The 20353-nt window shown below is 39.9% G+C and overlaps 1 protein-coding gene across 3 annotated transcripts in view; it reads right to left on the bottom strand.

Annotated features, from left to right (window-relative positions):
- Positions 1–20353, bottom strand: part of LOC308138517 (uncharacterized protein) — a 109331-nt gene that overhangs the window by 20773 nt on the left and 68205 nt on the right. For 2 of the 3 annotated variants that reach the window (XM_080507659.1, XM_080507661.1), the window contains exons 20-38: positions 19304–19339; positions 18782–18826; positions 18016–18069; positions 17481–17534; positions 14330–14401; positions 12440–12481; positions 10886–10963; positions 8351–8386; positions 8103–8156; positions 7809–7862; positions 7071–7112; positions 4616–4720; positions 4396–4449; positions 3899–3952; positions 2193–2246; positions 1830–1883; positions 1621–1665; positions 709–759; positions 487–531 (exon numbers count right to left, since the gene is read on the bottom strand). In XM_080507659.1, the coding sequence (XP_080363785.1) occupies positions 487–531; positions 709–759; positions 1621–1665; positions 1830–1883; positions 2193–2246; positions 3899–3952; positions 4396–4449; positions 4616–4720; positions 7071–7112; positions 7809–7862; positions 8103–8156; positions 8351–8386; positions 10886–10963; positions 12440–12481; positions 14330–14401; positions 17481–17534; positions 18016–18069; positions 18782–18826; positions 19304–19339 (1029 nt within the window). The remainder of the gene's footprint in view (positions 1–486; positions 532–708; positions 760–1620; positions 1666–1829; positions 1884–2192; positions 2247–3898; positions 3953–4395; positions 4450–4615; positions 4721–7070; positions 7113–7808; positions 7863–8102; positions 8157–8350; positions 8387–10885; positions 10964–12439; positions 12482–14329; positions 14402–17480; positions 17535–18015; positions 18070–18781; positions 18827–19303; positions 19340–20353) is intronic. The other variant, XM_080507660.1, reaches the window with a different exon arrangement.

The following is a 20353-nucleotide window of genomic DNA, read 5'->3' as shown; positions in this document are numbered from 1 at the left end:
AACAGTGGCTATTTTTTTGTGAACACCTTAAGTGTTGGTTGTGGTGGATGGACACCTTCAGGGCCCGTGACTAAATGTCTCCCCGGACTGGACCCGATTACAAACAGTCTGATAAGGAGGAGTGGGGACGGGGAGGGAGGTGGGACGATAAGCAAATCGGGTCACTTTTGGCTCAACACTGTGCGAAGCAGCTGAGCTTCCCAGCCCTTTTTTGCATATCAATGATGTGGTGTGTCCTGGGGTGGATCGCAGGCAACTGTTTGAGAGCCTCTTGGCCTTCTCTCACCACCAACTCTCAATGAGGATGATTGACTGTGATATAGAGGCCTCAGAAGCCGCGATAACACTGGAGGGCTGGTCGGGTTATTTGTTATTGAGCTCTCCCAGGTTGTGCAGCTCTTATAGCATCAGCATGTCTGTCTGCTGGTCTTCCTCCACAGCGCACTGCAAAGGATTTGCTTCAGGCATAACAATGATTATGCTTACCGGAGCACCAGGAGCTCCAGGGGGTCCTAAAAGAGCTCCACCACTCTGAAAAGACACGTTCGTATGTTATGATTACATACAGTATTATACAATGTGGGTCAAACACATTTTAGTGACAAGCATGAAAATGGTTCGATCAATAACACTAAAGGCAACGTAACAACAGTGCAGTGGATCATATCAACATCATCACCAACTTAAAAGTCATTTAAAAGTCTTTACCTGCAGCTTGTACAGACTGCTCATCCCAGTGCCCTCCACTATTGGTACACCCTAAAACACAATCAACACAATCAGGCCTCCTCTCTCACTGTGGTGTGAGTTGTAAGCACCAAAAGTCTTTACAGAAATCTGTACAGTAGGTCTGGGCCAGTTACACACTCCTGAGCTCTTAAAAGCTACACAAGAAAGATCAATAGCTCATTTAGTGATTACACACTGAGGTGAGAAAAAGAAGAGGGCAAAAAGCAAGAAGAACTGAAAAATGCAGAGAACAGTAGACTTAATAATCCTTGAGTTGATCGCAATTCACAAAGTGAGCGTCTCAGAGATACAAAAGAGCACACTGATTAAACAAGATTTGGGTATGAGAACGAGGTAATTTAGACTTCTTGGGTAGTATTAGAACATGAAAGAATGCTTTTCTCATGACCGACTGATAGAGGGCGGCTAATGTAAACCTAGAAGGAATCAAGGTTCTCATTTCGAAGCAAGTGAATGCCTGTGCCCTTTTCAGGCCACTGAGCCATCCCCTGTCCTCCCAGACTGCAGTTTATGAGACCAGGGTATGTGTGGGGGGGCATAGCGGGTTCAAGGGGACAGCTGATGAATTATAGATTTGCCTTTGGAAGTGCTTACTCACTCGCCTTTTAAAGGAACAGGACATGATTCAATGCCAGCGAGCAGGCCACTACAATTCCATCATGTTTGTACACATTTGTCTATTACTGTTTCCTTCTTACAACAAAGAGACTCAGACAAAACACAAGTGCTGAATAGTGGAGAGAGTATTTTCACAGTATGAAGAGTCAGCAAGTGAATTACATGAATCGCACCAAGTGACCTGGGACCTCACTGGAGGTTTTGGGGCTTGTTATCAGTAGTTAACTCTCATTTTAGACACTGGAAACTTACTGGAGGACCTGGAAGTCCTGGTCTGCCTGGAGGACCTTCACTCCCCTGCCGAATGCAAACACAGGACTTGTTAAATGTGGGGAAACCCATCAGTGTTTATCAAGCTCAGTACCTACGCATCGAGCCACTTTACGGTGTTTAGGAATTTGGGCTGATGCACAGACAAGCTATGTTTTATTAATATATACTTAAATATGAAAATGTCTTACTTTATCTCCTTTATGCCCTGACTGACCCATCGGACCAGGTCTTCCCATGAGTCCCTGCAAGTAGAGGAGCAACATAATGACATGTCTGTTCTGAGAACACACTGAACGTATGCATACTTCAAAGTGACAATGAATTAAAAAAATAAATAAAAATTGTGCATTATATGACTATAATAGTTCTGAATTTGATCAGTTTTTGAGGATCTGCAAAGATGATGAAGTCAGTTTAACACACTGTTCTTTTGAGGACCCATATATAAACGTGCCTCTGCACTACACTGTGACCATAAAGACATATTTTCTTGTATCAAACACTAAAGAAGATTGAAATATTCCACAAAACATGAAGAACTGCCATCGTACCAGTGCCCCCGTTCGACCGGTCACCCCGGGAAGTCCTGGCACTCCTGGAGACCCCTGGAGGAGCAAAACCAATCACTATTATTCCAAAAAAAGACAGAGGCATCATTTTCTTTTGCTTTAGTCTTTTTCAGCATTCTGATCATACACCTTCCCGAACTCTTCTGCAACACCATGGACAAGGAGAAATACAGCATAAATCGACATGTGTGTGAAAAAAAAAAATACAAAATTCAGACAAGCTTTCAATGTTGGCTTGATTTTGAAATGAAAGATAAACAGTTCACGCCATTCGAGATGTGTTCCCCCGTGTGCAAAGTAAAACATTAATTACTGTCTGTCTGCTTCTGATACTTTCATCATCGCTTGTAAAATAGGTGGTTGAAGACTCTTGCCTTGCATGAATATAAAACACTGAGCAGGTAGGTTTTCTAAAAATATTGATGGTTGAACAGTTTATGGGTCCAACATGTGTTAAGAGGTGTTTTTTTCCCCCTTCACAATAATCCCAAACAGGCCTCAAGTCCCAGAAATTCAATCACAAGTGCTAACTGGAAAATATTTTCAAGTATGCTGTGCAATTGAACATTACTTATTACAGTAAATTGTTGTTGTAAAAGTGATGTATCCACTTATCCGTCGCAAATACATGCATGCATCTATCCATCCATTGCAATCTGTTCATCCCATCAAACATTTAGAAAATACCTGGGGTAGAAATACATTTATTTCATCACACTTCCTCCAGCAGACATTGTGCAGTTAAGGTACATATTTGCTTGTTCTTAAAAGCAACAAAAGTAATGCCAAATCTTTTTTTTATATCATAATTTCTTTCTCAATTTTACCTTTAATGGTCATCTTTACATATAATTATTTTGACTTCTATGTCATGTCATGTCATTTTCACTTCTATATCAACATTGTTTATACATTTTGTTGCAGGAACCCATTTACTTCTTGAGAGAAATACAGTTCTTGCTCTAATGACGGTTGGTTTCCTGCAATGTATCATGTATCACTTGATCTTTAATGCACACATGAAAGTGCTTGTTGGAAAACACAGTTGTGGGAGAATACTGTTTTTCAACTGAGGTGGTACAGTGTCAAAGCAGATTGTTCTCACAGCATAAAGGTACAACTTCGCTTCATGATCATTTCTGTGTGGAGTTTGCATTGTCCATGCATGCTGTTGTCTCCATTCACTGTCTGTTTAGTACCATGCAACAATGAAGTGGCTCTAAATGTGAATCTGTTGGCTGGGATATGCTCCATTCCCCCATGAGAGCAGGACACTGACATAAAGGACTATAAAACACTGTTTTATTCCAGGTATAATCTAGTCACAAGTGTGGCTGTTGCTGAAAGGTTCAAACCATCACATTTCACTGCTTGACCTATGAAATGTTTCTTGGTTCCTTCGGAGAGTGTATTTTTGAACAGACTGCATATTTCTTTTAAATAAAGCTGCTTTTAAAGGGAGCGCGAGAGACATGGATGGCACGGAGCATACAAAGCACCGTGGATATCCTTTGATAGCTTCTTTTGAAAACAGACTGAGAATAGACAGACTTTAGATGAGGCCGTCATTACAATATATTTACATTCTTTTGATAGAAATGTTTCTCAATGCCATGGTGACTTTCACATGGTCAGATGACTACTTTATTAATTTGTTTATATTAAACTTTCCTATTCCTCTCACTTACCTCATCGCCTTTATCTCCAGTGGGGCCTGGGAACCCTCGCTCCCCTTTCACTCCCTGCAGGAGATCAGAATGGATGAGAAGAGGAAACGTGAATGTTTTCCACCAAACATAAAAAAGCCTTAAACTAAATCCTGATGGGTGTAAACTTCAAAATGTCTCTTCCAGCACCCGACTTTAAATTGCCTAGCCTGTTTCACTGTGGTACAAGACTGTATCCATAGCAACAACTTCTGCAGTGAGCACCTAATGTTGAGAATGATACGAGTCATAGAACAGCTGCTTAGGCCACAAGCGATTATCCACAAGGAAATTTATGAAAAGCATTTGTTATTGTAAATCTCACAATACCAGATTCTGCACACATTTCAACAAACACAATCACAGAATCAAGTTATTCATTTCCCAGGTTCTTGCCTTGATACAAAACTGAATGATTAATTTGCGGAAAATGTAGTTAAATTCGCTTTTCGAAATTTATGATATATTCCCTCGCCTACCTTTGGGCCTTCTTTCCCAGGATTTCCCATTGGACCTCTCACACCTGGATCACCCTGTATAGGACAGCAGTACACCATGAATGTGGCTCATAGAGCACACACACTCCAAAACATTTCATGGATAACCCCATTAGAGTGTGAGTAACAGAAAGCATGGTGGCATATAAATAACTAGAGCCTCTGTTAATGATTGTCTGCTGTACTAATGAGATATTCGTACCTTTTCTCCCACCAAGCCTTCTACTCCTTGCACTCCATGGTTTCCCTTCTCTCCCTTCAGCCCAGGAAGCCCCGGGACTTTTGATTGGCACACACTGCAGGCATTCTGCCAGCACCATCGGGGCAGGAAACAAACAAACAAACAAAAAAAAGGAGGCACAGATACGATTTCATCAAGCTGAGAAGGAACAATGAATTTTTGCCCTTTATTATGTCACATCCCTTGGGTGGAGGACAAGCCCTCCACTGACACTCAGTTCTCTAAATGTCTGCAGATCAGAAATAATGTGAACCCACCAAGAGAGCCTCCAAGAGTGTCTCTCATCTAAGTGAGTGATGAACTTTGTCAAACTCACTGACTGTGACATTTAGGTGAGAATCCTAAATATCATGGTCGCCAATCTCGACTGATATAGGTTCTGCACCACACAGGGAAGAATCACGAGTTCCAAGTCGGGAAGAAGCAGTAAAAATAACTATATTTAAAAGTTAAAATCAAACCAGAATCTACAACCAAATGAAAGGTAAGCTAAGAATAATAGTTGTCTTTTCAATCCTCCAAAGGTTCAAGGAAACATCATCAGTATAAGAGAAAGGGAAGTGAGTTCTACAAATGGCAGGTTAATGAAATGAAATATACAAGTGGAGTCTGAATGCAGTAAGGTGCATCAAGGTGGTGAAAGTACAAATTAGAGTGCCAGTGTGTGGCTTTGATGAGGACTGCAAACAGAAGCTAAATCTGATGGCGCACTTAATGGATAAAGGAAGTTGACAGTAACAAAAAGGGGCAACAAACAATTATCAGACCGCTGCCATGTGGCTATGTCTATCAATAACTCATTTAAAAGAACTGTATTTATTGCCAAAGTTGACTTGTGTGAAGTGAAAAATGAAAACGCTTCAGTGGAGCCAAGCACTGTCCAGTTGTTGACAACACAACGATGACTAATCAGTAATTTAATAAAACAAACAAACAAACAAAAAAGAAATACATCAGTGTTTTACATTAATCTTGATGTGATATTGAGGTTATGAAAGGTGAGGCTAAAAAGTTAATTAATTAATGTGCTGCTAAAACAAACACGCTGAAAAATCCTTCACATTCAGCCTCACCTTAAAGTTTCACGGCTTCTGGTAAGCAAAGCTAAAGAATGACTGAGCAACATAATAATAATGAATGTGTTGATATTTATTTGAAAACTGCAGTAACTATACCTGCACATCGGTGTGGTGGTCATCACTGCCCAGTCATAGAGAGAATGTAGGTTAGAATATAGGCTGGCTTAAGAGGGCCTATCACTGTGGCGCTTGAATGTTCTCCTATCTTTTTATTAGATAGAAAAAGCAGTTTCAAGTGAGAAGTGACAACTGTCTGAAGGATTATAAATTACATGCGCTGTTTTGGTTTTTTCATTGTAGCTGGGGCTCGTTTGCATGGTGTCATAAATGCTAGAGCTGCTTCATTCAGTAGATCCCATGCAACTCTCAGCACCGAGTACTCCTACCTTTTTAATTAGATTTTTGTGGGTATTTTTTGACGGCTTGGTGCTCCACTAAACTGCACTGATAATAGTTAAGTTGACTGAGAATACTATGGTTGCATACTAACTACTTCCACAGCATGTGCTCATGCTACAAGTAACATCTTAAGGTGAAGAGGGAAATCCAAGCTTTTACTTCAAGTTTGAAATCTTTAAAATTGGTTTCAGCCAGCTTATGTTAATCAGTGTATTTTTGTGTTACTATAATATCCATAATGTCAAAAGCCTGAATGATATGTTGCCAGAATATGATACATTTTGCTAACATATGTCATTAAGACATATAGTACATGTTACATCCTGAGTTTAGGATCAAAAGAGATTTGCACTGAAATCTGATGCTGCAAAGCTATACCGAGTGAGGAAATTCCCCTTTTAAATCATGCACATTAACGCTATCTTCCATATAGTAATCCTCAATTGATAATGATAGTCAAATGCAATTAGCAGGTACGAAAACCTATGATTATCAAAAGCCAAAAACTGATATTAATACACTTTCTTTGAATCTATGTATAGTGGTTTTACAGATCTGCAGCACAGTTTTATCTTCTGAGACAGCTGTCTCTCCACTAACCTGTTTTCCACTTTATTTGCATTGCACAGGTGTGATATTTCTATATTCCATTATCTTTTCTGAAATACTTTATTAAACATGTTGTCCGACTGTGCACCTGCACAGGTGCACAGTGAATGACTAATCCTGGATTTGTTGAGAAATTATTGGCTATTATTTCCTGGAAATACTTCTCCTACTCCGCCTGATGGAGGCACTCATGGGCTTTCACTGCAATATCTCCTCATCATGAATTAGTGGCTATATTCAGTTTCACATCTGCAACTGATTGTTTTAAACACCAACATGGACATCCTTTCCCATGTTTCATAGTGTGAAGAAAAAAAAAATTGAAATACCTTAAGTAAGGCACCCATGTCTCCAACAATTGGCAGGGCAGTCTGTCAGAAAAACGAGAAAAAGTCTTAGTTTCAAAAATAATTTGTTGTGCATTTGAATAATTTTGTTTTTGTTTATTTAGCAAAGCAACGGTTCATGCGTTCCTCAAAAAATCACAGTTGACACAAGATCATCTTATATAATAATGTGACTGGATAGTGATTTATTACAAGCCTTTCAACACATTTCTGGTTTTATTTTCAGTTGATATCTGCAATACTTGAGGAAACAATTTAATAGCTTTGCTGCTGGAAGACAAATTATTCTTGGCTTCCAGAGGTGGAGAAAGTATACTGATATACATTTGATATAAAAATGAAACAAAACAAAGTGTACTATCAATGGGTTCCATGCATCTTTATCGCACATGAATATAAATAGTTTAAAATGCTCTGATGGGGCAGCTGCTGCAGCACCTGTGTGATGTTCACGCTGCAGCGATTAGAAATAATGTAAATGTTTCCCGTTTAAAATGGGCGAGAGGGAAATGAAGACATGCTAACAATTGGGTGGTGCCAATTTGTCACAGACCACAACATTTTCCTGAATGTGGTGGTGCTTATCCTGGCTGGTTGACTGTAAGTTAACCAAAAACAAAAGTTGCACTCAGATGACTATGACTATGACTGCAAGATGAAAATTCATTGTTTTATATTGCTGATCAGTGAAGCTGAACTGCAGAAAGGAGATTCTCTTACTGGTTCACCTGGAGGTCCTGCTGGGCCCGGTAGACCTGGTCTCCCGGGGGAGCCCTTTAATGGAGACAAAGAAAGGAGTTAACAGCCCTCCTGGCTATTATATCAAACAGCCATGCAAAGGCTATAACGTGCTGCTTTCTCTGCTGCCGGGGATTTGTGTCCAGGAGCTCTGGTACATTGTGCTTGTTCATCCACAGAGGGTAGCTGACATTCTGTCATGCTTGAAGCCATCTTTTATCTGCAGATGTGTAAGGGAGTGAATAAGAGTGAAAGGACAGGCCGATCTCGCCTCACCTCTCTTCCTGGAGCTCCAGGAGGGCCAGATAAACCCGGGGCTCCACGGATACCCTGCAAACACACAGGTAGATTTGCAAAACCATGTTTCATGAAAAACTGCTAACCACTGACACACACATGCTGGATAAAATTGCCATACTTCACAGCATAGCATTAAAAGGTTTGAACACAGGAGAAAAGAAAACACAAAAAAACAAAGCACATGTTATTTGTGTGTTTTGTGATTTGGAGAATTTTCCACAAACCTGAATTCCTGGCTTGCCTGGGGGTCCCACCGGACCCTAAGAAACACATCACAAATCTTGTTAACACCATCTGGCCTCGAGCACCCAGGATCCAATAAATGAATTGCACCTCATGCTCTATTGATTCTTTGTCTCTAACAATACTGTATTTAAAAAAAAAACAATGAATGCTGTCTCTTCCTCAGTCAAAAATCTGTGATGTTCAAACTAACAGATCTATTATGACAAAGCAGGGTGATACTCCAGCTCCTCACAGAACATAGGACCAGAAGTGTCATGTTACAGTGTCTGTTATGAACACTTAAAGCACCCAAACTCAAAGTTTCAGAGTTAATTCATTGTTTTTACCTCATCTACAAAAAAACTCCATAAAGCCAAAGCAAAAGCATTCCTTTTCTCAAAAATATTGCATAAATAATAAAAGGCAAAGGGCTCAAATTTGTATTTACATTCATGGCCATACAGTTTAGTGACTGCTTTACTTTGCTAAAAGTGCCTTTGGCAAAACGACAGCAATGACAGCCTCAAGTCATCTTGAAAATGATCCCACAATCTTGGCACACCTTCCTTTTGGAAAACGTCTGCTGCTCTTCTGAGCAGAATCATTAAAGCGTCTGTGCACAGCCATTTTCAGACCTCACCAGAGATTCTTTATTGGGTTCAGGTCCGGACTCTGGGTGGGCCACTTCAGGACTTTCACTGCGAGTCCCTGATGTGTTTATCTGAGGCATACCTGATGTTGTCTTACTGAAATGGAAAATGTTCGTCCTTCCATGTTGCACAGACATCCTCACAGCTTGATGTTGCCTGCACTGTGTTTGACAGTAGGGGCTGTATTAATGAATATGTGGTTTCTATCACGAACACCGGTGGAAATGATCGCTTGGCAGTTTAATCTTCATTTCATCACACCAGAGGGTTTTGGTACTCAAAGTTTGAATGTCATTCAGGTGCCTTTTGGCAAACTCCTGATAGATGTAATATGTAACATGCCATTTACTGAGCTTTAGTCTACTGTAATGACATGATTGCTGGAGGGCTGCCCTCGTGATTGTCCCACTGTAAGGAACTCCCATTGTCACAAAAGAGCTCATTTTCAAGATAGTGACCTCTGTGCCTTCGGTTATTTCTCTGATCAAGGCCTTTTGTCACCAACAGGCTCAGTTTGGATCGAGGTCCAGATCTATAAAGACTGGTTGATTGGTGATTCCTTACTGCTTTCTTTTAACAATGATGGAGGTCACTGTGTTCTTGGTCGTTTTCTAACAAAGCAGAGTTAAAGTCCCAGCAAGAACTGTGAAGTCTTTGTTTTTTCACAATTTTGTCCAATAACTTCAATTAGTGACATGCAGAGTCCATTTGTGAAGCTTCATAGACCATTAATGGAAGAAGGCCACAGATAACAATTGCAAATGTCTTAACAGAGGATCTGCCCATTTGTCTATGCAATTCGGAATTTTATGGTCTTAAGTTTTTAATAAATGGATAATAACAGTGCATGAACCTGCTTTTGGGTTGTTCAAGTAATGTAGAAACAAATAAGGAAAACAAAAATAGAAAATATTTCACACACAGCACAAGAGAGGGGAAGCTGAATAAAACACCATGAAGGAGAGAAACACAAGTTTGAGCTAAATTATGGATGTGGCTGAGATAATGTGGATGGTGTTACGCTGATCTCCATTACCACTGTGAGAAACCTGGGAGTCATTCTTGACCAGGACTTATCCTTTCACTCCCACATTAAACAAGCCGGCAGCACTGCTTTCTTTCATCTGCTCAATGTGTCGAAAATCAGGAAGATGTTGACTCAGAGTGATGCTGAGGAACTAAATCATGCATTTGTTACTTCCAGAGTAGACTTTTGTAACTCTCCATTATCAGTGTGTCCAAATAACTGTCGAATCCTGTCGAGTTTAAAGTGATTGTTTTTACCTATTAAGCTCGAAGAAAACACAAAAGAGCAGAGCTGTTAGTCCCACATTACCCCTACACTTTGCTCTCACGGTGCTGGCTTACTGGTGGTTCCTAGGTTTTCTTTAAGTAGAATGAGAGGCAGAGCTTTCAGCTATCAGGCTCTTCTCATCTGGAACCAACTCCCAGTTTAGGTTCTGGAGGCTGACGCAGTTTCCACTTTGAAGGTTCAGCTTAAAACATTCTTATTTAATAAAGCTTACAGCTGGGTCTGGTTCAGGCCCCCCTAGACCATTTTCTAGTGATGCTGCTTTAGGTTGAAGCTGCTGGGAGACCTTTACTGCTCCTGGCATGTCTGCTGTGAGTGGAGTTATGTCTGTTTGCTTGTGGCTTGTGTCCCCATCCATTTCTCTCTTTCTGTCCTTAAAATTAAACCGTAACAGCAGCAAGCCGCCACTATTGAGCTGTTTCCGGAGTTTTTCCTTTCCATTGTCACTGATGCTTGCTCATGTGGAATTTATGGGCTTTTCTGTGTAAGAGTGCCTTGAGACGTCTGCATTGTACTTGGCGCTACACATATAACATTGAATTGAAATGAATCTATCAATGCATCATACTCACAGGTGGGCCTATGACACCTTCACCAGGTTCTCCCTTCTCACCATGGTCTCCTGGCAGTCCTGGTATACCTCTCTCACCCTGAATCAAACACAAGAGGGTGGAGATTGAATGAATCCAGAAGGTGGAGAGCTGCCGTAGTGCATGATCATTAAGTATTCAAACACTGCTGGAACCCGTTTTCCTTTATCTTTTGCCTTTAGTAGCTTCAAGGATGAGAAACACAACTATGTTGAAGGCCAGAGGCATCCACATGGTTCATTATCTTCCTGCATTTCAAGTCATACATGAGCTGATATATACAGTATATTCATACCATTACCATTTTTCCCATAACAATACTCCAAGTAATTGGAGCATAACATCATCAAAAAAAGTCTGTTTCAGAATAAATTAAAGTCAATTCAGTATGTGACCATTTTTGATATATCAATAGACGTAAACAGGCAACTTGTACTTATCCTATCTGTGCAGTGTTTTCAGCAAAGATGGGAGGAAATGTGTTTGGGCTGCTCTATTCTGGGAATTATATTATATTTCAGGGTGGATGCTCTTCCTGATGCAATGTGTATACAACAGTTGACCCCTTAGCAGAATGATGTGAACCAGGGCACTTCCCTAACCTCCAGCAACCATTTTAACCCAATCCAGGTTGAGCCAGAAAGGGCATCTGGCATACAGACTTGTCAAGTCTGTGGTGCAAGTTGCTGTGACTTGGTGTGACGACTCCTGTAGAAGTGAGCCACCAAATAGACACTTGAATAAACAAGCAAGATTATGAAGTACTTCAAAACAGTTGACAATTAAAATGATATTCATTTCACAATTTAAAGCTCTTTCAAGCATTCAGAAAAAGTAAATGCACCCCTACATTTAGCACACCTGCTGTTTGCTTTGCTATTGAAGTGTGCCATGTCGTCATGCCAACGTCCAAAGGGGCTCTTTGGGGTCTTTGTTAAAAAAAAAAAAAAAAAAGTGTGAATGCCTATGAGTTTAAGGGAAATGAAAAAAGCTCTCCATGTGATTTTAAATAAATAATTTTAATATGAGGGAAATTAACTGTAAGTGGCATAGATTTCAAACAACTGCCAATTTGTTCAAGACTGGCTACTCCAGCAAAATCAGCCCAAGAGATGAGCGTCTGAAGCAAAAATCAGTCTTCAAGAGGCCCCAAGAAGACAGACGGTCGACTAAAGAGTCCCAAACAGACTGTGTAAAGAATATAATTAAATATTGAACATATTTAAACAGCGTACGCTGCACTATCACTTTTGTATTTACGGAACATAATGACAGTTTTTTTTTTTTTTTAATTCTACTGAAACCCACTCAATTTTGCAAGAGATCCTGAATGAAATCCTGGATGAGTTTTAACAAAAATAGATTTTAATTAATTTTCCTTAATTTTGGTTGTATACAAGAAAAGCTCAAACTACTGGAAATGCATCTCCGTATATAGAGAGAGTTCAAAGAGAGTGTCCATCAATAATCACTCTGCAGAATTAATGGTAGAAAACTGTTGTGTTGGAGATGTTTTACTGCCACAGTGCTTCCTACCTTAGGCCCACGAGACCCTCTGCTTAGAGACAACCCATCACCCTGCAAAATAAGAGGAAGAAGACAGATGTGTGAGGATTCGGTACAAATTCATCAGCGATTCACTTTCAGAACTAAGTTGCAGCCCCAAAGCATTCTAATGCTGGAAATATAACAGCACTCCCGAATCTGCATCACAGCTGCATGATGAGCTCAAGTCCAATACTATTTACAACATTTTTATTAGTTGCGATCTACAGAGGCACCATGATAAGGCCGTACCACACAGAAAAAAAAAAATCCTTGATTGGAGCGGAGTCTGGTGTAAGCATTATTTACTGTACCATCCAGATGAGACATTGATTTCTGTGGTCAGCATGTATTAGTGTTACAAGTCCAACATTGCACAATGTAAATTAGCTGCGTTGTACTTGGACTTTGAACGAACACAGCAGTTTCAGAGAGAAAAGTAGTAATTCAATCAAACATAAAACTCTAACTCTGAGAAGTACTGAACTTTTTTCAGTCAAATATAATCCAACAACTACATTTTCTGGTTGGAAATAAAATGCTGCATTAAGCCTAATTTAATACACCCAAACTTCTGAATCAGTGTATGAAGATTGAATGACGCTACTAATCAAAGAAAAGAACGACAGAGCAAAAGAAACACTTAGAGAAATGCTCATTAATCAACTGACGGTAAAATCGATACAGGCACATGGGTTACTTGAGTTTGGTGACTGATTAAATATATTAAAACCATTTGAAGTTGCGTTTCTTGTGTTTTTAATCATGTTATGTGACAACACATCAGAGAATGGTCCAGTTCAGGTGGATCAGTAAAATAACTGAACCGTAACGGCACATTTTTGAAGTTTTAAAATGAACAAGTATGAACTGATTAATGCTTCATTGTGCACGTTTTCAGAAACTGCCCCTCAAGGTATGGCTTTCATGCTAATGCTATCAACAAAAAGGAAGCTCCGGCTGCTTTACGGCGGTCATTGATATTGCTGTTCAGCTTTGAGTTTTAATGCAGTGTCCCCCTGCAACCAGTGAATACATTAAGAAGAGTTGTTACTTTGTTGGTGCCTATGTGTCGCTGTAATTTTAACATTTTGCATTGTCAACCCTGTGACTGAATTGCACTCCAGTGGATGAGTTTTGGGCCCAAAAAACTCCACGCAGAGAATAGACAGAAGAATTTGAACTAGGATAAAAGAAGTTTATCTTTAATTTTAGATCTATGCAACAATGTAAAAGGTCACTGGGATACTGTGAACATCTCTCATACATCCCTCTTTTCCAATCCTTTTTCAATTGTCACATTGCTGCAGTATGCTAAAGAGGTTTAAACACTTATACCTAAATGCAATCGTGTCCTTATTACACTGCTCACAATGCCCCTTGCTTGAGGAGTGGGTCTGCTGTCAGGCATAATGTTCACTTCAATGTTTCCACACACAAACAAACGTGATTGTTTAAAACTGAAGAGTGCAGCCCGTAATTGGTAAGTGCAAGAGCTATCAACCAAGACCGAGGCCTTGGCTGCATGCGTGCTGCTTTTTTGGGTGAGGCAGTAATGAACATTTCTATATGCAAAGCCATGGCCATAAAAGAGAGCGCTTCAAACACTATAAGCTCTATAATGGGAGGATAAGTGATTATCCAGGCTGAGGTTATCTAAAGGTGGATCGCTTAATGACATTGCTACTACACAGCATTGTGTTATCTATTCAGCTCAAGGAACTACTTCACTCAAGCGTATCTACTGCTGTTCTACCTGTATGCAGATGATTCATGTATATATATTTTACTTTGCTTTCTTTTTCCATTCAACAATAATTCTGTCTACTGGGGTGCTTTGTGACAGCATAAAAGTGTCAGTCTCCATGATCCAATACCCACCATATATCCACCACCAGGTTCCCCTGGCTCACCCTTAGGCCCTGGTGGCCCAATCACTCCTCCAGAGTCCCCCTACAGATGGACACACGGTTAGTATTACAAATTGAAAGCATCAAACTGGCCATGCTACCCTCATCAATGCAAACAAGGCGCTGCATTCCAGAAAGTGAAGCTGGGCGAGGCACAATTTACAAATATGCACGAGGGATGCACAATTGGTAACAATGCTGTTTGTTAGGGAGAACAATTTATGACCCTGCGTCGACGGTACCAACCGATCTAGTTGGCAGGTTTAAAATTGCAGGCAGAAACAGCAGAGTCCGCTTTTCATCTCCCCTGTCCCAAATCAATTCTGTGAATCTTGTCATGGACACTGTTTCATTCAAATTGCCCAGCTAAGATGGGGAAATACATTAGGCACAATGAACTTGGGGTGGCTTTTTCCCCCATTGGAGTGCCATTATCATTATTATTATTGTTATTATTATTATTATTATTAATAATAACAATAATAATAATAATAATATTAGTAGTAGTTGTAGTAATAGTAGTAGTATACTATTTATTTACTGCATTAGCTTGCAGTGAAAAGCATGACCCAAATTAATATTGTACATAAATAATAAAAAGAAGCCAAATTTCATTTAAAAACATGTCTTTTACAATGTATTAAAATATAGAATTTATAAACTTTTATAGGTCCAACTTCGAGATCCACAGACTTCGAGAGCCTCTATAATTTAAAATCCATTTATTTATTGTTCTAATACCATTAGTGAATGGTCTCTGTAAGTATATCACAGCTCTCCGACACTTCTTCGATGTGTCTATAGCACCTTTTTGTTGTGACATGCATTTTAGGACAAGAGTTTTGGGACGAGCAACGAGATTTTTATAACAGGGTGCGATCCAGTGGTCCATAGGTAAAGAATGCAATGTTTTGCACACATCTGGATAGATTTTACTATGGCAAAATGTGTAGTTAATTTTAAACACTGTGTGCCCAATGTGAAAAAGTTTAAAATTAAATATCTTGCAAGAAAATACAATTTCAATGTCATTTCTCTCCCAGTGTTTTTCGTATTGCGGAAGTCGTAGAACCTTAATCAGTATGTTCGCATACTGAGGTTGTTTTTGTTGAGAATGGCTATTATGGCATGGATTTATAAATGTGGGACTACTGTTCAACTGCATGCAAGATAATGACGATTGCAAATAGATCAATGATAGTGCCAGTTTTACTTGGATGGTAATATTTGGATCATTATATTTCATGTAATTTAATTCTGTGATGATTCTGTTTTTCATTTTGTTTTTGGAGTTTTCTTTTGCTGGTTGCTATTGTTTTTGTTCTCCTCCTCCCCCCATCTGCTCTCCTCTCCTGCAGGTAAGAGTGGCTGGGGGCGTGGTTGATTTCTCAAGCAGCAGACGAGGCACACCTGACTCCACTCTGCTCATCATCCTGGCTATAAAGGCCTGGCCTTTACGCCACTACTCTGCTAGATAATTCTGCTGTGTAGTGTGTGTTGGGATTCCTCGCTGCCTTGCAGAGGCATGCTCGTGGACTCCTGTTTTTGGCTGGCCTGCTCCCTGTTTACCTTTTGTGGAGCGCTCCATTGTAATTTTTTAATTCTGAATCTGCTTCAGTCTCTGCTTTGGGGTCTCCTTGTACAAACTCTTAACAAATATATATAGTATAACATTGCACGTTGTACGCAAGCCAAGAAGAAACATTAACAATTATAGTCTCTTTACATTCAATGATTTGTAGACTTATTTTTACTCTTGGAGTCAAGATTCATAGAGATTTAAAACATTTTCAGTAACTTTCAGTATACTTTCTACAGAGACTAAACAAACCTGTTGAGTCTAACAATTTGTGAATTATTCAGGTGCAATACAAGGTTGCAATAATTAGGTGATGATTATAGGGTGATCTACAAAGCACTGGGTGACATTGTACAGGCATTATTAACTGTTTTGATGTCGGTCTACATAAGGGCGCACTGACATGATTGCTTCAGATCAAATATGAACTGAGGTTCATACACACAATGCTGCACGGCAGACACTTTAACACCCTCACCAAACATCACTCCTGCCCAACCAGGCCAATAGAAATCAATCAGAAGTAGAACACGGTGGGTCTTTGTCAACAACGCTGAATTGGTAGGTGTGTAATGATTGCAGCCTACCTAATATTTGGTAAAGAAAAAAACAGCATTTAAAAAAAAATCTATAAACACAATTTAAAGGCTATCTGTTTTTCTTTTAACACTTTGAATCTGTCATGGTGGTTCGCACTTTACCTTCACAGCAACAATACACTTTCTATTCTGAATGTTCTCCTTGTGTGTGGGTTTTCTCCAGATACTTTATTTTTCTTTTGACAGTCTAAAAATATGTCCAATTCTAAGCTACCCCAAGATATGAATGTGAGTTTGGGTGATATTCTGTTTGTTTATGTTTGGCCTGTGATGGACCGTCAACTGGATAGTAAGCTGGGATCAGCTCCAGCCCCCCACGATCCGAAATTAGATTAAGCAGCACCGAAGATTATTTTTAGTGTAATTTATTAAGAAAAGCACATGGACAGCAAACGGCCGTGTTTTCTCAATGTTTCAAAAACTGAACACTTTCTCTTACACTCATTCAAGTGTTTTCTTATTTATAGCAGGAGATCCACTTGAATGTTCATCTGCAGCTGTCTCAACTATATCACGGATATTGGAGACAAGCACTTCAGGTGATTTTTTTGCCAGCCTCCTATATGTAGTCAGTCATGTGAAGTACTCAACAAAATAACAGTGACTCAGGTGGGTGTGGAGACCTGAGAGCAAGTTCATTCACTTTGACATGTTGCACACCCCATCACATATGTCGGCTGCACACTTCTCCACTTTTTTTTTTCTTTCTGTTTTGCACCGTGTTTTGGACGCAACTGAAAAATGAGACCTGTGCACGATAAATAACGGAGGGGCGAGAGGCATCAGACTTGAGAACACAAAGTTGTAACATGATTGAGGATGGCACACTGGGCGGCTAGTCTGAGGGGCGTCTTCACAAGTTGTGTAGCATGCTCAATCTGTGATAAAACATCATAGCTTTATATTTTACTTTGAGGTGAGAACTTGATTTGAAGTTTACCCACCTTTTCTCCTTTTAGACCATCTCTCCCGGGCACCCCCGAGTCCCCCGGCGAGCCCTGTAAATAGCGGTGAAAAGAGACACATCTATCACCAGACCTTCATCTCCTCACACACATTTATCTCCTCCTCCTCACTGCTTCAGCGGGCTGCTGTGATCCAACATAATTTCCCTTAGCCAGGATTTATGAAATGCCTCTTTTCCCTCCCTGCTTTTGAATAAAGACAGATGCTCATTACTGAAGCAGGTGTGGAGAACAGATTGGGCCTCTGCCTCCGTTCCTGGCATAAAGCGCTTAGATTTGCCTCTTTCCACTAATTAATTCTTAAATTTGATTACTGATCGTCTGTGTAAAAATTCTGGACTTTTCTCTCTACTTCCTCTTGGTCTCTGCCTGCTGAGGTTTATCTGTTTATCTCTCTCTTTTATTTTGGCAGCCGGAGTGAGTAGAGTGGAGGATGTGGCAAGGTGACAGATAAGGCAACGAGAGAAAGCAAGGCTTGACATGAGGCGCTGGTGTCTATTGCCAGCATACTTACTGGCTCGCCTGTGAGTCCTGGGAGACCGGCAGGCCCAAGTAGACCTTCCCTCCCCTTGTAAAAAAAAAATTGAAAAGAAAATTAAAAAAACACATTGCTTTGGCCATCTTGCCCTTTTGCTTGATGACTGAATTGCCTGAATTTGAAGTGTTAAACACAGCCAATCATGCCAGAGACTTTCCAGAGTATGTCAAAAAGCAGTGTGCTGCTTGTTAATAGGCCAAGCTCTGTTTCATGGCAATTACTGAATGCTGAGCACATGTTGAGAGCAGCCGTAACTTCACATGTACACATTACTGTATATACAAGCTTATATTCTTGCTGTTATTTCAGAGAAGTTGTTTATGCATTTTGTTTTTTAGATCTTAACTGTCTTTGATCTACATGATCTACATATTGCCATGGAAACTGCACTTAGGCTAAATGGGGGCTGAAAAAAGAAAGCGTTTCCTGGCTGCTGTCTTCATGCATACCTTCACTGATTGGGGAAAATGCAATGGTATAATGGTATTGCTGTGGACATTGTATAATGTCTGTATGAATTCTATTCAAAAGTGACATAAATATTTCTGCTACATCTCTTGAAATATGTTTTTCCAAGAGATTTTACAGTAGTCTTTAGGTGAATCAAACGAGAATGCTTTAGATTTAAGCATATTTGCACATTGCTATATATAAATAGCATTATACTGCATTCTGCAGGCTTTTAGTCATCCTCCTTTGATTGACTGTCGGAGGCACTGCTTGAGATAAATAAAAGACTCACCTCTGGTCCTTGATCTCCCTTTAGTCCCGATGGCCCGATGTTTCCCTGTTACATCCCCAATAATGGTGGATAAGAGACATAAGAGAGGCAGGAAAATAGAAAAGCATCTTTAGATATGTATTCTGGGATACAATGCTGAAAGAAGGGCATTGTGTTACGTTTTTTCTCCCTCTGAATTCAATATACAGTAAAACTTTTGTACATTCAGAAGGTCCGCAAAGGTTTAGAGCGGTATAAACACCAGAGACGAATGAGCTTCAGGAGCATCCAGAGATGGATTACTCGTTGTGTGGAGCTAGAATTTTGAAGCCCTCTGATAACTGCTCAAAGACATGGCATTTTGGAAGGACCACAGTTTCACACAGGTTGAAATACATGTCAAAAGAAGACTTTGATCAAAAGCTGGCATACTCAATATGGCCCTACGTTGTTGTCTAATGCCACACACCGACAGTGGAGGGACGCACAGAGTAGCATTTGGTGGAAAAAGGGGACAGAGTTTTAGAGCCAGGGCTGACTCACCTTGAAGCCTTGTGGTCCTTGAACTCCAGCCTCTCCCTGTGAAAAAAAGTAAAGGAAGTTGGAAATCATCCAGTTTTAAGATGTGCATAAAGAAAGTAGTCAAGTAAGCCATTCCTTTTGCTGACTATGGTGCGATTTGGAGAAAGAAAAATCCTCAAGGACTTTCATGAAGTTTGCTTTCATATCAAATGAAGGTTATGAACGTACAATATTTCCTTTGGAAAGTTTGCTTCTTTGCAGTGAGAATGGTAATTTTATCAAAGCATTTTTCTTTTTCACTTCAAATCATTTACACATCACCTTAAACTGAATTTGTGGGTTTTGATGCGTACAAGTTGAATCTTTACTTTTTGCAGATTTTCCACAATCCAGCCTTTTTGTCCTTATCCACGCTGTTTCGGCAAATTGAACTTGCAATAAAATACCATGAAACATTTTCGGGCCATGTGTCAGCTCTAATCAGTTCACCGATTGGGAGATGGAGACCTTTAATAACCTGAAGTGTCGGAGTTACTGGAGACATACACACAAAGTCAAACAAGATTAAAATCTTATTTGATTCTTTTGCAGTTTGTGACCAGTTTTAAGTCCACGGGCCTACTACGCCTTCACCCTACTTGTTGTGAGACAGATGTTTGTGTCCCACTCTCCAGCAGGTAGAAGGTGTCCTCGATCAAAATGACACTGAATGACACAGACAGTTAAGGATGTTCCACCTTTTCACCTGGAAAAGCTGTTATTTGCTTCAACTGTATGTTTTGGATGGTTGTTTTGCGAGGTAATGAAAAGTCACCGACTGAGTTATTATCACTCACAAACTCTCCTGCTCCGGCTCTAATTTTGTTGCCTCAGAAGCACTGCAATCTTTGACACCTTCACTCTCACTTCCAATCATAAGCTGGTCCTTTTTGTCTCTACACTTTCCAATTTTTTTTGTTTGAGGCTAATTTTGTATCAATCTCCCAAAGAACTCTGTTGTTTGTTTGTATGTTTTGTGAACTCTGCACTCAATCCATTCCATCTTTAAAGTTTACATCTGGAGGTGAATCC

The sequence above is a fragment of the Blennius ocellaris genome (genome assembly GCF_963422515.1).
Source record: "Blennius ocellaris genome assembly, chromosome: 13".
Lineage (NCBI taxonomy): Eukaryota > Metazoa > Chordata > Actinopteri > Blenniiformes > Blenniidae > Blennius > Blennius ocellaris.
The sequence above is the reverse complement of the archived record's forward strand: the minus strand, read 5'-3'. Positions and strand labels throughout refer to the sequence as shown.